The sequence below is a fragment of the Clarias gariepinus genome, chromosome 6 (genome assembly GCF_024256425.1).
Source record: "Clarias gariepinus isolate MV-2021 ecotype Netherlands chromosome 6, CGAR_prim_01v2, whole genome shotgun sequence".
In the NCBI taxonomy this organism is placed as follows: Eukaryota; Metazoa; Chordata; class Actinopteri; order Siluriformes; family Clariidae; genus Clarias; species Clarias gariepinus.
Window position 1 is genome coordinate 23,170,223 of NC_071105.1, and position 14,792 is coordinate 23,185,014.

Sequence of the window (14,792 nt, forward strand, 5' to 3'; positions counted from 1 at the left end):
TCGAGGATTTCAATATATTTGTAATACACTAAAGTGTATTTTTTTTTCACTGGGGAAACCATACACTTTTCCTTTATTGCACCTATATTTTCTGTCTTCAACAGACTGAGACTCTTGGGATGTGACCTCAGCACTGGTGTAGTCTATATAAAAATGCATATGTAATTTTTCCCTATCATGCTCAATGATATAAGGAGGTAGAAACCAGGCTTTATTCTACATGTAACACATATGCTATGAAAAAGTCCTATTGAATATCAGTGTATTTCTATTTGCAAGTCTATCCGACACTTTTTTGGGGAAATATAACAAACTGACTGCAGCTGTTTTACATCTTTTTATTTGTGTTAACCTTAAAGATAAGCATCAAATATCTATAAACATTAAAGTAAAAAAATATATCTTGTGTAAGTTCATGAAATGTAATGTAATATACAGTGAAGTGACAATGTTAAAGATAATCCTCCAAAAATAAGAATTGTCCTAACTGTCTATATAGTATATCCAAGATCATCATTTAGTTGAAGTAATATACAACCCATGTCTTATATTGTTTTTAAAAAGAATTTTTCCTCACCTTGATATTTTAGTCTTGGCCATTTCTTACCTACCAGCCAGTTCTTCCCAATCCAACACCTAATAATCCTTTGAGACATGTATTTTGCTCTTGTAGAGAGCATCATCAAGATATGAGCTCACGATCTTGAGCTTGGAATTGCTGCATCACTTTCCACCAATATTCACAGTTTTAATTAGTGTAATGTTATGATAATCCACTGAATGATGGTACTTGCTATAAATACATTAGGACAACTAACACTTATTTTTTTTACTTGATTATTTATTAATTTGCTTATTTCTTTTTTCTTTTTTATTTCTGACAAGACAAATTCAAATTAAAAGGAAAATAAATATCCACTTGTGTAACTAAGCATAAATTAATTGTCTTTGCTATTTACTTTTTTTTTAAATCAACATTCATGTCATGACAGTTTCTCTCATTCCTGCCAATACTGTATAACTCACATGAAAACACTAGTTGCTTACCTAACAATTTTAGGTAAGCGGTAAGCTGGATGGTATTGTAAGATGCACCATAATTTCTATCAAATTCATTAGTTTAATTAAAGTGATGTGCCAGGTCGTGTTTTTATAGTTCTCAACTAATCGATTATGACATTTTTAGCCAGCTGTTTTTTTTTTTTAATTATGAAATGCCATTTTTAGTTGTAAATAATTAACTTAATCCATTTAATTAGCATTGTTGACACAGAATGTGATGATTAAGAGTTTAAGAGCAATCAAGAGTTACATTTCTGAACAGTTGAATGTGCCTGCCTTTGCTTTGTGATTTTTTTTAATTCTTTTTTTTTTTCGGGTGCAACACAGTGTTTAGAATAGTCTGGACCAAACAGAATTTGTTCCAAGAGAATATGGCTCCAGTTCAAATTTAATTGATGACCCCTACAGTATATGAACTGACTGTTGGTTATGTACATTATAGAGTATAAGGGCTATGTAACACAAGCCCTACCCCATCTTCTACTTAAGATGTTGAGCATGTTGTTGATGAAACATATCTTTTAAACATGCAGATAATAAATATAAATAGAGTTTTCCAGATTTTCTTAAGAGGATTTATTGCCGACAGATTCTTATTGTAGCCTGAGCAAACTTATTTTTGCGCATTCTTATATGCTGATTCTGATTTAAAGCCTGCATTATGGAACCAGGAGCGAAAGAAACACACATAATGCTCCTGAGTTACTGAGTCATCCTGACAAGCCTGTAATAGTAATTTACAGTTAGGTTGGCAGGTGTTTTTAGTCAAATACAGCAGCTCAGATATGTCAAACCTCATCATGCTGTAGTCTTAGAAAAATAAAAATCAGCATCATACAAATCTAAAGATTTGGGTGCTACATGGTTTGTGTCAGCTACATTAATTACGTATAATAGACAATACAATTTAAGTCGGATAACAAATTTTACAGCATAGACAGAATACTCACAAAGATTTAAATAAACCAAACACTATGAACCTTTTTCAAATGTTTTTATCTTTATTTTGCCACATTGCTTTTTCATACCATTTTTTGTTAATGAGAAATGCAAATTGCAAGATGGATTGTTGATGGGTTTATTTTTTTTCATTTGCTTCCAACAAGGGGTTACCACAGCAGACAATTCGATCCATACATTTGCCTTGGCACAGGTTTAATGCCAGAAGCCCCTGGTGACACAACCCTCCCATTTTTAATCCCATTTGAGGACCAGCGCTGAACATGTTCTCTATTCAGTGGCTGGGTATTGGACTCAAAACAGCTACATGGTAGATGAGAAGCCTAGTAATCAGCTACCAAGTCCCACCCATACCAAGCTAAATACCTTAAAAAAATCCAAAGGGTCATTAATGCAGTTTGTTTCTATAATTTCTTATTTTCTCACAGCATGAGTACAGTTACGCAACATTAAAATTCTTATTTTAACAGGGATTGACTAGAAGACTGAGAGATAAGAGCAGAGTGCAACCAGCAAACAGAATAGTCTAGCCAGATGATGTTAGTTTGCTAGCCAAAATCTGATATTCTGTGAAATGTAAATTTTAAAATTCTCATAACTTTGTGTAATATCGAGCACATGATAGACAGTAGCAGATAATTACCTCATGTCAGTCCTAAATACTTGGGATGTGTGCCAAATCATACACTACCCTACTCAGTAGTAATTAGTATGCCAGTACACCACTGCTGTCATTACTATTTAGGGAGGCCTGTATTTTTTTGTGAGAAGTTGCAGTTTAAGGTGCAGCCCCTTTTGTCACTTGCAAAAAAGAGATTTAGTGAAAAATTACACAGCGCATTCTATATTATGAAATATTTTTCCCCAAACAGTGCACATTATCATTTTTCTATCATAAGGACCTTTACCCATAAATGTCCAAATCCCAGATCCAGCAGAAACTAGATTCCCGTTAAAGGTTTCTGAGATTTTGTTAACATGTTACCTTTATATTACCTTTGTCACTTTAATTAGGACAGAAGGACATAAACAAAACATTTGGCCAAAAACTGTATCATGGCTGACCCTGCGCTCGGACCCCAGCTATGCTGGGATATGCAAACAAAGAATTTCACTGTGCAGTAATGTATATGTGACTAATAAAGGATTCAATAAAAAAATTAACTGAAATACCATGTCTATCATGCATCCTGTGTGTCTGTGCATATGTTTGTGCGTGTAAGCCTCTTCCCCAGTTTGGTGCCAATGCCAGCCAGAAAGTGAATTGTAGCATGGTGGACACTTCATGCAATTCTTCCACCATTTTTACATGTACCACCAAAATGTATTCATCAATGAGACTTATATATTTCCAGTCCTTAATAGCAATGACATTTTTACTTGTATGACTTGATTCAATGTTGGTTACTTTTATACATGGGAGGATAAGGGGCCAGTGAATATAATTTATCAGCATGCCCAGGTAATATTCCTAGCCATGTTTAGGGTGTCCATTGGCTCATGTTCCAAATTAAACCATTTGATCACTGATATCTACAGTTTTAATTGTATTCCTTACGAAATGTATTAATCTAATCTTTTTGAGATGTGCAACTTCAGAATGTGGCAGACTTCAACACTAACAAATAAATTAAAGTCAAAGCACATTGCACCAGTGATATACAGTTTATGACACGTTTCTTTTTTAGATTAATCACACTTTTACTTATAAAATCCAAATTCCTTTATTTGGTAGCCCCAAAATATCCTACTGATTTCTTATAGTAGCAAGCTCAGCTTAGGCATGCCTACTAAATATTCAAACTGACTAGTATCTCAGCTGTATAAGGTGTAATGTAATAAATATTATTCTTTATAAATCATAAGAGATAATAGAAAACAGAATCCTTGAACATACATATATCAGAAGATAACATTGAAGTGTTAAATAATTTTCTTTTATAAAAGAGATTGTTGGAAACTCATTATTTCGACCTTTTCTTTCTGAAGGGACTAGGGTCTTTTAACATCTGAAATAAGCTCCTGCTCCTCCATTGCCAGTGGAATTTTTTATGCAGTAGTGTGGTAGTCTCAAAAGCAGGGATGCCACGTAATTGGACAAGGTGGTCAGGAGATCTGGTTCAGTGGTTTGATTGGAGCTGGAGTTTCCCGGATTAAGTGGTGGTGAGTTGGACATAAACAAAATGCTGTTTATCATTTCCTACTCCAACCAACCACTGCACATAGTTTCCTACAAACTGAAGAGTGTGTTCTGTAGAAGACTTCTGTCACAAAGCTGATCAACTGACATACTTACTGTAGGAAATCCCTTGTCTCCAGAGTCATTCAGCTCTTCAACTACAGGGCCATGGGAATGTGGATGGGGAGATCTCGGATAAGGCTTTTCTGCTATATACATCATGTCTAACTCTCTCATTTGCATATTTTGCATTACATTCAGAATAATTTTCATTTTTACTTTCATGCTGCTTTTTGCACAATTACTTAGGTATTTGCACAATTGGCGTAACACACTCGGAGGACAGCACTATCCTCTTTCTCTGCTTGAGTGAGCTCACAGACGCCTGGGCTGGCTGTAGAGCCGTGACTGATTTGAGCGCAAAGTTCCACTCATCCCTACCTTCTAAGAGAGCTTGGCCAATCAGCTCTCTCCAGAAGTCCAGCTGCGAGTCGTTACAGCATGACCCGGGAATTGAACTAGCGATCTCCAGATGACAGGGCGAGCACACCACCACACCACTCGGAGGCTCTTATCTAGCTTTTTAAGGCTTATTGTAAATGTATGCGTCAACTTACAGTAATTAAATCAATATTAACAAAAGGTTTAATAAGTGAAAAATTTTCTGCTGTTTTATTTTATACAGAAGTATCTTTTTTGTCTTCTTCATATTTTTATATGCCTTATTTTCAGAAATTAAAGATTCCTTTTAACTGCTAAAATATTCATGCAACAAAAATCATATATTTTCAAAGTGTCATTTTGTTTGACTTGAGGAAGATTCTCCATAGTAAGAGACAGAGTGAGATATAAGACAAAGAAATGTAATATACAGTAGAGGATTTTGCTTGCAGATTTTAGACAAATACTTAATGAAAAAACCTCATGGGGTGATAGAATCCTATATTTAATTAAGGATTTATGAAATATTTAATATGGAAGAGAAAATTTTAGCTCTTCATCCATGTCTATTGAGAAACTGGAAGCTGCAATAGAAGGTGAATAATAATGAAGAGACAGAGAGGGAGAAAGAAATGGCTGATAGTTGTATTGGGTGCTAGATCAAGGAAAATGGCTTTCAGTGACATTAGGGGGAACATTCTGGCAGATTTAAAAAGGGTCTTTTGAAGTTTGCTCTTAAATTCACATGTTTAGTCTTACTTTTAGTAGGGTTAGGGGAAATTGAAAGAATAGTTTTTATTTTCTTTTTTCAGATTACCTACTGTATATACTTTTATAAACACTGATTTTTGGAGGAAATGCTAAAAATGAATGCACAGGTATCTGTGTTATAATTTTTTAAATAACTATTTTTTTAAAAGTGGGTTGATCTGTGTGCCCTTGGGAAATCTTTTTCACTCACTCACTCACTCACTCTCTCACCCACCCACCAAGAGTGGGAAAACCCACCAAGCACAGGGAGAACATGCAAACTCCATGCACACAGAGACGGGAATCGAGCCTGGCCGGGAATAGAACCAAGACAAAATCTTTATTTAATTTTTATTCTTATCATTTTATTTATTTTTACATTATATGTTCTCTTTTACAAACAGTTTGTAGTGATCTGAGATTTGTAAGCGTTTTCTTATACTAATTTCACTTTTTATTGGCAGATCCACTCAGACTCAGATGAAGGTGATGGCTCCATCAAGTACACTATATCTGGTGAAGGCGCAGGGACAATCTTTATCATTGATGAGGTCACAGGGGACATTCATGCCACTGAAAGGTTAGACCGTGAGGAGAAAGCCTTCTACACATTACGTGCACAGGCTCGAGACCGCCAAAGTGATGCCCCACTTGAACCTGAGTCAGAGTTTGTCATCAAGGTCCAGGATATCAATGACAGTGAGCCCAAATTCCTGGAAGGGCCATACATCGGAAGTGTGGCTGAGCTGTCTCCCATCGGTAAGAGAAAAAAATTCTTAGCCAATGTTAAGACCAAAGTGGTTTCATACTAAAATACTAAAATTACAATTTTAAAACTCTAATATTTATTATGTTCACATACATAGAAAACAGTATATAATTGTTAGTCTGAAAGAATGTTTGCTTCAGTAATTCCTTACTGTTGTTTCAACAATTGAAAATGTGCTCAGTTATGCTGAGGAAAGTTTTATTGTAGACATGCTCTTGTGTCTGTTTTTACAGACATCCTACATTTATTCATGGGATTCTGCTTTTCAATTTTCTACTGTATGCTATTTGTTATTTGTTTATTTTATTATAATAAAATAGGGGCGGGTTACAGTTCTCCTGTTCTCTACATCAGTAAACCTACTGATTGGAATTAATTCCTGCTTCCTCAGCATAGCAGAAGCTGAGCCAGAGGCAGCATTTTTTCCAAAGCAGAAGGAGAGAGACAAAGTGAGGGAGGAAGAGTAGTTAATGTTTGTGCCATCTTCACTTCTCCTCCCCCTTGTTTCTCCACCTCTCACATTAACTCAATACACTGTTCATGTTTTATACATTATACTGAGCAGCAAGTCTAATGAGATAACATCAATGCTTTGTTAGCATTTAATGTTTTGCTCTCTTGCAGAGCAATTGTTAATGTCGTCAATGCTAGCGTCTCCATGAAAAGGTCACACCTCACTGTCAAAGCAAGGCAGACTGATAGCCCAGTCAGACAGAAAGAAGAATAGTTGCCTCACTTTACCTTAACATTCCAAGATGAATGGATATGTTTCATAACATAATGCTATGTAGTGGTTTGCTTTTCTAGTTGCTTGGACACAAAGCAGAAACAAAAACAGTTTACTTTGACACTTTGTCCGCACCTGAAAAATTAAGAGAATATACTTCAGTAACATCCTTCTTTCATCTCCAGCATCTCTAGTCAATAGGGCTGGTCCGAATACCATTTTTTGAGCTTTGAGTATTCGGTATTGATCAACATCAAATATTCGAAGCTTCTGTGGGAGGGGGCTGAATATATTCTTATTTCTAATAAAGGCAGGAATCTTTCTGTGTGTGTCTGTCTGTTGCATTTTTATGTTGAGAACCGTTCATCCAACTGCTGCGGACGCAAGGTAGTGCAAAGTCGCATTTTTGCGTGATATGGATACAAGCAAGTTGTCATGAACTAACCTAAGTAGACCAGAAGACGTAGCTTTAGCAGTTAGCCTTTGTAGCGAGGATGGCAAACCCAAACGCGGAGTAACACGAGTGGGCAGGATAATCATGCGATTGTTTTAAGGACTCTCTCGAATGGGGAGCAAGAGATAAACACAATTTAACCTTGGTCCTATTAACACACACTCAATCTGAAAGCAAACCCAAGAAAGTTAGTACTCACGAATCGGCGAAAGCGTCCGAAGCGACATGGGCGAACTCAAAGACTGAGCGATGTCTTGTCTCCTTTTATACTTCCTGGTCCTGGTACTGTGCATGACACAAGTTTGCCGCAAGGGCTAGTCATTTAGGCCTTCACACGGGCGTTAAGTTTTTGGATAAACGAACTTGCTCTGAACGTCCTAGACGTTTATGTTGCATTTTGTAGTGGCGCTTGATTGACTTCTACACCGGCGTTCGTTTGTCTCTGTCTAACGTCAGCCTGCAGCCCAAAATGTAGTTTGTGTGTTAACCTGTGGGGGCAGTGTGTCGGGAACTGGATATGAAAGCCCGCTGCTACCGTGTTCACTCTCTGACTGCACAACGTCGGATTAAAGGAAGTCTTTTTTTGTGGTTTATGAAGAAATGAAAATTTCCGCGTAAGTTTTTCAACAATGATTTTTTTTATTTTGCCCTTTTCCGCATTTCCCTATGTATAGCATGTAGGATCATGGGATATATCCGGTCCTCCGAAGCGTAAAATGAACGCGCAGAAAACGAACTAGAAGCGGTTTCCTTGCGTTCGTTGGATTTTGAACGCCAAGAAAAAGCTGCATGCAACGTTTTTTTTAATGCCGTATAAACGCGCAGCCGGACAAACGCACGTCAGCAAAGCCCGTGTGAACAGTCTCATTGACTCCTATGTGTAGAAAACACTCGCCGCTTGATCCGCGCTTACCGGACGCTACAAACGCAAGAAAAACGCTCGATTTTAACGCCCGTGTGAACAAGGCCTTAAGCGCGAATGAGGACCGTTTTGCAGGGATTGATGTCACGGGTTAAATTCTATTTTTTTTCTTTTCCCGAATATTCGAATCTCAAAATAAAAAATCAAACGCCATCCCTCCGAATATTCGAATATTCTCGTCCAGCCCTACTAGTCAAGCAGAGATTCAGGTAGTGCTTGTCCATTCATTTTATTATACCAATACAAATAGTTTCACAAGTTACATTATAGTGACATAATATTTTCTCACAGTTTTTAAAAAATCCTCAGCTCAACAGTGAACAAAGCCAGGTACCTGCATCATTACACAACCAGCAACCCAGCTAACTGTCACTGGATTTTCTAATTCACCACACCTACAGTATTCACAATTACTGGCAAGCTTCATATCCCCACAGCAAACCACAGTTTTTTTTGTGTAAAGTCTGCTCCTGCTTTGTGCCAGCAATAATTACAAGCTTTGTTCTGTTATTTGCTGTTTTTGGATTTAGTTTGTATAAGCTTCAGATTTAATATTTGCTTACTTAGCCCTTTTTCTAATTCACTGACATTTTGCCCAACTTATATTCTAAGTCTGTTTTTCCCTTTGAATTTATGTTCTTTGAGCTTTTGACTCAGTAACTCAATAACTCAAACAGTTGATGGTAGATTGGTGTTCTGGCATACTATCAGCAAAAAATGTGGGTTAAAATGAAGGGTTGAATTACACAGGAGCTTTCAGGAGAGACATATTTTCCGGCGTGCCGCATGACTTCCCAAGTCTCATGCACATGCATACATATAGTTCATGGCAGCAGGGTCAATACTAGGGTTACTGAGAACAACATTCTACAATTCATACTGCAAGCAGTTAGTACCATGAATACATGATGAATAACAACAAAAGAATCACAAAAGAAGTTTGTTTGCGTATTCGGAGCCAACAAAAAACAAAATCACAGAGCGAAATATACAGTGGTGTGAAAAACTATTTGCCCCCTTCCTGATTTCTTATTCTTTTGCATGTTTGTCACACAAAATGTTTCTGATCATCAAACACATTTAACTATTAGTCAAAGATAACACAAGTAAACACAAAATGCAGTTTTTAAATGATGGGTTTTATTATTTAGTGAGAAAAAAAATCCAAACCTACATGGCCCTGTGTGAAAAAGTAATTGCCCCCTGAACCTAATAACTGGTTGGGCCACCCTTAGCAGCAATAAATGCAATCAAGCGTTTGCTATAACTTGCAACGAGTCTTTTACAGCGCTCTGGAGGAATTTTGGCCCACTCGTCTTCGCAGAATTGTTGTAATTCAGCTTTATTTGAGGGTTTTCTAGCATGAATCGCCTTTTTAAGGTCATGCCACAACATCTCAATAGGTTTCAGGTCAGGATGTTGACTAGGCCACTCCAAAGTCTTCATTTTGTTTTTCTTCAGCCATTCAGAGGTGGATTTGCTGGTGTGTTATGGGTCATTGTCCTGCTGCAGCACCCAAGATCACTTCAGCTTGAGTTGACGAACAGATGGCCGGACATTCTCCTTCAGGATTTTTTGGTAGACAGTAGAATTCATGGTTCCATCTATCACAGCAAGCCTTCCAGGTCCTGAAGCAGCAAAACAACCCCAGACCATCACACTACCACCACCATATTTTACTGTTGGTATGATGTTCTTTTTCTGAAATGCTGTGTTACTTTTACGCCAGATGTAACGGGACACGCACCTTCCAAAAAGTTCAACTTTTGTCTCGTCGGTCCACAAGGTATTTTCCCAAAAGTCTTGGCAATCATTGAGATGTTTTTTAGCAAAATTGAGACGAGCCTTAATGTTCTTTTTGCTTAAGTGGTTTGCGCCTTGGAAATCTGCCATGCAGGCCGTTTTTGCCCAGTCTCTTTCTTATGGTGGAGTCATGAACACTGACCTTAATTGAGGCAAGTGAGGCCTGCAGTTCTTTAGATGTTGTCCTGGGGTCTTTTGTGGCCTCTCGGATGAGTTGTCTCTGCGCTCTTGGGGTAATTTTGGTCGGCCGCCCACTCCTGGGAAGGTTCACCACTGTTCCATGTTTTTGCCATTTGTGGATATTGGCTCTCACTGTGGTTCGCTGGAGGCCCAAAGCTTTAGAAATGGCTTTATAACCTTTACCAGACTGATAGATCTCAATTACTTTTGATCTCATTTGTTCCTGAATTTCTTTGGATCTTGGCATGATGTCTAGCTTTTGAGGTGCTTTTGGTCTACTTCTCTGTGTCAGGTAGCTTCTATTTAAGTGATTTCTTGATTGAAACACATGTGGCAGTAATCAGGCCTGGGGGTGACTACAGAAATTGAACTCAGGTATGATAAACTACAGTTAAGTTATTTTTTAACAAGGGGGGCAATCACTTTTTCACACAGGGCCATGTAGGTTTGGATTTTTTTTCTCCCTAAATAATAAAAACCATCATTTAAAAACTGCATTTTTTGTTCAATTATATTATCTTTGACTAATAGTTAAATGTGTTTGATGATCAGAAACATTTTGTGTGACAAACATGCAAAAGAATAAGAAATCAGGAAGGGGGCAAATAGTTTTTCACACCACTGTATTGTATACCCTAACTTTTTATTTTTGCTAAAGTGCCATGTAGTCCTGTTTTTCCAATCACTCTGTCTAGTTGAAAGGCAATATTGCATTACCATGGTCAGGCCCAGGTTCGCTGTGCAGGAGGTCAAGTGATCTTCCTCTTTGGAGCTGTTACTGTTAAATTTGTTTTGTTTGACACTTTCATTATCCATAAATCATCCCAAAATACTAAACAAACCATTGTTTGTTACCAACTTACAGTCCATTCAATACCACATCTAGTTAGTGGTAAGTAGTTCAGGTGGCTGTGTAAATGTAGTAATTTGAGTGCAGCACCAGCATGGTTGGCCATATCAGAAAAAACACACAAAATTGTGCTAGTTAATAGAGATATGTATCGAGTAAATAAACACACAAAATAGACATTTATACTATTAATTTTTAGTTCATGAGCTTAAAATAAGTTTTCCAAGAAATAAAAAAACTGCTGTAAGTGCTGCACTATATCCAAACAGTCTATTAAACTAGTATGTTTAAAGACCCATTCCAAACTATTGTTCCAATTATGAAATTTACAGGCTGTGCATGCTAAATATCAAACCAGACTTTCAGTTGCCCTGTGGCACCACAAACAATAAATTATGGGTATGATTTTTGCAAGTAAACCTGGGTTGCTCAAATGTGTAGGTTCAGCCAGTCTTGTGAGTATGGAGGCAGCATTTACACATTTTATGCAGGCAAGTGGAAAGCTTTGTAACTAGGTCTTAGAGGTGTTGAACATGTCCAAAGTTTATGCAAGCTTGGTCTTTACCTGAGACAGCATTTTTGCTGGTCATCAATATGACCAGGGAGCAGGCAACTTGTACTACTTTTTGATCAGTGGTGTTTGTGCTGCTGAACGGATTTACAGTATGTCTGTGTCTGTAGCCAAATCCACCATTGCGTGCAATATATCATTATATCTATAAACCTATCAACTTGTCAACAGCGAGTAAGTCAAACGACCAAATCTGCATTTTGTCAACAGTCCAGGCTGAGGGTGGTGGTGTAATGGTTTGGGTAACATTTCTTTGGCACATGTCAGGCCCCTTAAAACCAATAAACTGGTCTGGTTTGTCTGAGTAGTGTTCCTGACAATAATAATCTTTTTATAAACTAAATGTTTTTGGACAAACAGCCCCAAATAAAATTAGCATTTTCTGTAACCTTAACCAACCTACAGTATACAACAACTGCATATGTTGTATGTAAATATTAGTCAAATTATTGACCTGCAAAGTAAAAAACTAAGGGGAGCGCTAAAATTATTGGAATTAGGATATAAACTGTGCAACTTATTTTTAAAACCTGGACGGTTAGTGGTAAACCATGAACTTTGTGGAATAATTGTTGTCGGAACGAAATGATGATGACCATGATTGTGAATCACCTAAACAATTTGTGAAATTGCATTGTAAAAAATGCATAGAAGCCATAGCCTTGTCCAACAATCTTTCATGATCACTTGATGTGCACTCCAGTTCCATAATACACATGGCTCCATACTTTTTACTCCCTCCTTTAACACTCCCTGCTCACCTGTTCTTAATCACTTCTTCTGCCTTTTAGCGTGTGCACACCATGGCCAATATTTCAGCTCTCTTTCTCATTTTGTCTCCTGGTTCTTGACCTTGCCCCGTTCCAAAAAAATTAAAAAAATAAAAATAAAAATTTTATTTGTCACATACACAGTCATACACAGTACGATATGCAGTGAAATGCTTATACGACTGCTAGTGACCTTAAAGGAAAAGAATAGTAAAAGCTTATACATAAGAAATAATAGGAATGAAAGAAATACTTTAAAAATAAAATTAACTAGTAAAATATGCTGTACAAAGTAAAATAAGAAATGAAAGAAATACTTTAAAAATAAAATTAACTAGTAAAATATGCTTTACAAAGTAAAATATACTGTAATAAGAGAATTACGTTAGAAAATAAGATTAACTAGTGCAAATGTACTGTACAAAGTAATAGTAAAATAAACTTTACAAATAAGAACAGGATATCTATAAAAAAGCAAAATATCAATATATCAAGTATAAAAGTATAAAAAAGAAAATAGAAATTTGTCAACAGATTTAAAATATTTAAAAGGCTATGGTGTACAAGTATGCATAAAAAGTGACTTTGTAAAGTGTCTTATTTAAAGTGATTTGTGCAATATTTAAAGTAATTTGTGCCGTGGAGTTTCAAAAAGATGGTATTAGTCTTGTGTGGTGGTGTATTGATTGAGAGACCTTATCGCCTGCGGAAAGAAGCTCCTCCTCAGTCTCTCTGTGTTGGCCCTCAGGGAGCGGAATCGCTTCCCAGACCACAACAGAAAGAACAGTCCATTGTTAGGGTGGCTGAGGTCCTTCACGATCTTCCTGGCCTTGGTCCAGCACCGCTTGGCGTAGATTGAGTGCAGGTCAGGGAGCTCGGTGCGGATGATGCGCTCAGCTAATCGCACCACCCTCTGTAGAGCTCGTCTGTCCTGCATGGTGCTGTTCCCGAACCAGGTCGTGATGTTTCCCGTCAGGACGCTCTCTATGGTGCAGGAGTAGAAATTCCTGAGCACCTTGGAGGGCAGTCTAAAGTACCTCAAGCTGCCGGGCCTTTTTTACCACGGTGTTGATGTGACAGGACCATGCCAGGTCCTGCGTGATGTGAACACCAAGGTATCTGAAGCTGTCCACTCTCTCCACTGGGCTCGTGTTGATGATGGGGGTCTGGTAATTCCTCACCTGCTTTGTACCGAAGTCCACTATCAGCTCCTTTGTCCTGCTGACGTCAGGAGGAGATTGTTTCTCTGGCACCAGTTCTCCAGATTTCCAACCTCCTCCAGGTAGGCCGTCTCACAGTGTCGTCAGCAAACATGATGGAGTGGAGTTGGAGTTGGTAGTGGCCAAGCAGTCATAGGTGTACAGAGAGTACAGCAGGGGGCTCAGAACACAACCCTGGGGGGCTCCTGTGCTGAGAGTGATGGAGGCTGAGACATGTCCGCCCATCCTTACTGCCTGTGGTCTGCCAGTCAGAAAATTGGAGATCCACTGACACATGGATGAGCTGAGTCCCAGGTGCTCCAGCTTTGTGGTAAGTGTGGAGAGAATTATGGTATTAAATGCAGAGCTGTAGTCGATGAAGAGCATTTTCAAATAGATTGCATCGTCCGTGGAACGGTTTGGACGGTATGCAAACTGTAGTGGGTCCATTGTGTCTGGTAGTGATGAAATGATAAAGTCTCTGACCAGGCGTTTAAAGCACTTCATCACTACTGAGGTGAGGGCTACAGGGCGATAATCATTGAGGGAAGCAGGATGAGGTTTCTTTGGGACAGAAACAATGATGGACTCTTGAAGCATGTGGGGATCACCGACTGAGATAAAGAGATGTTGAATATCTTAGTGAACACAGGTGCTAGCTGGTCTGCGCAGGCTCTGAGAATACGGCCTGAGATGCCGTCTGGTCCTGCTGCTTTCCTGGTGTTCACTCTCTTGAAGGCTCTCCTCACGTCGTGCTCGGTGATGATGAACGCGCTTCCGGTGCTGGCAGTGTCTTCCTGTCTGCAGCCGTTAGCGCCGCTAGCATTAGCATCGCTAGCGTCTTTAGCTGCAGCCTCGAAGCGAGCATAGAAAGTGTTCAGCTCGTCTGCCAGAGTCACGTCCGCGTTCGTTATACCAGTTGTTGGTGCTTTATAATCCGTTATTGTCCTTAGTCCCTGCCACAGGCTCCTAGAGTCACTCTGTTGGAGCTGTGACTCTAGTTTCCTCCCGTAGCGCTGCTTCGCCTCTTTCACCGCCTTCCGGACGCTGTATGACGCAGCCTTGTATGGTTCCATGTCCCCGACGCCATTCTGCGTCATTGAGTGCGTCCTTTCCACCGATTGGTCCGTCCAGCGCGCGACCTTTCTCTGAACC

The 14,792-nt window shown here is 38.6% G+C and overlaps 1 protein-coding gene across 1 annotated transcript in view; it reads left to right on the forward strand.

The window, feature by feature from the left end:
• The window catches only part of LOC128526487 (cadherin-22), a 366,248-nt gene that overhangs the window by 116,649 nt on the left and 234,807 nt on the right, over positions 1–14,792 (forward strand). The window contains exon 3 of the mRNA XM_053498379.1: positions 5,857–6,151. Within this exon, the coding sequence (XP_053354354.1) occupies positions 5,857–6,151 (295 nt within the window). The remainder of the gene's footprint in view (positions 1–5,856; positions 6,152–14,792) is intronic.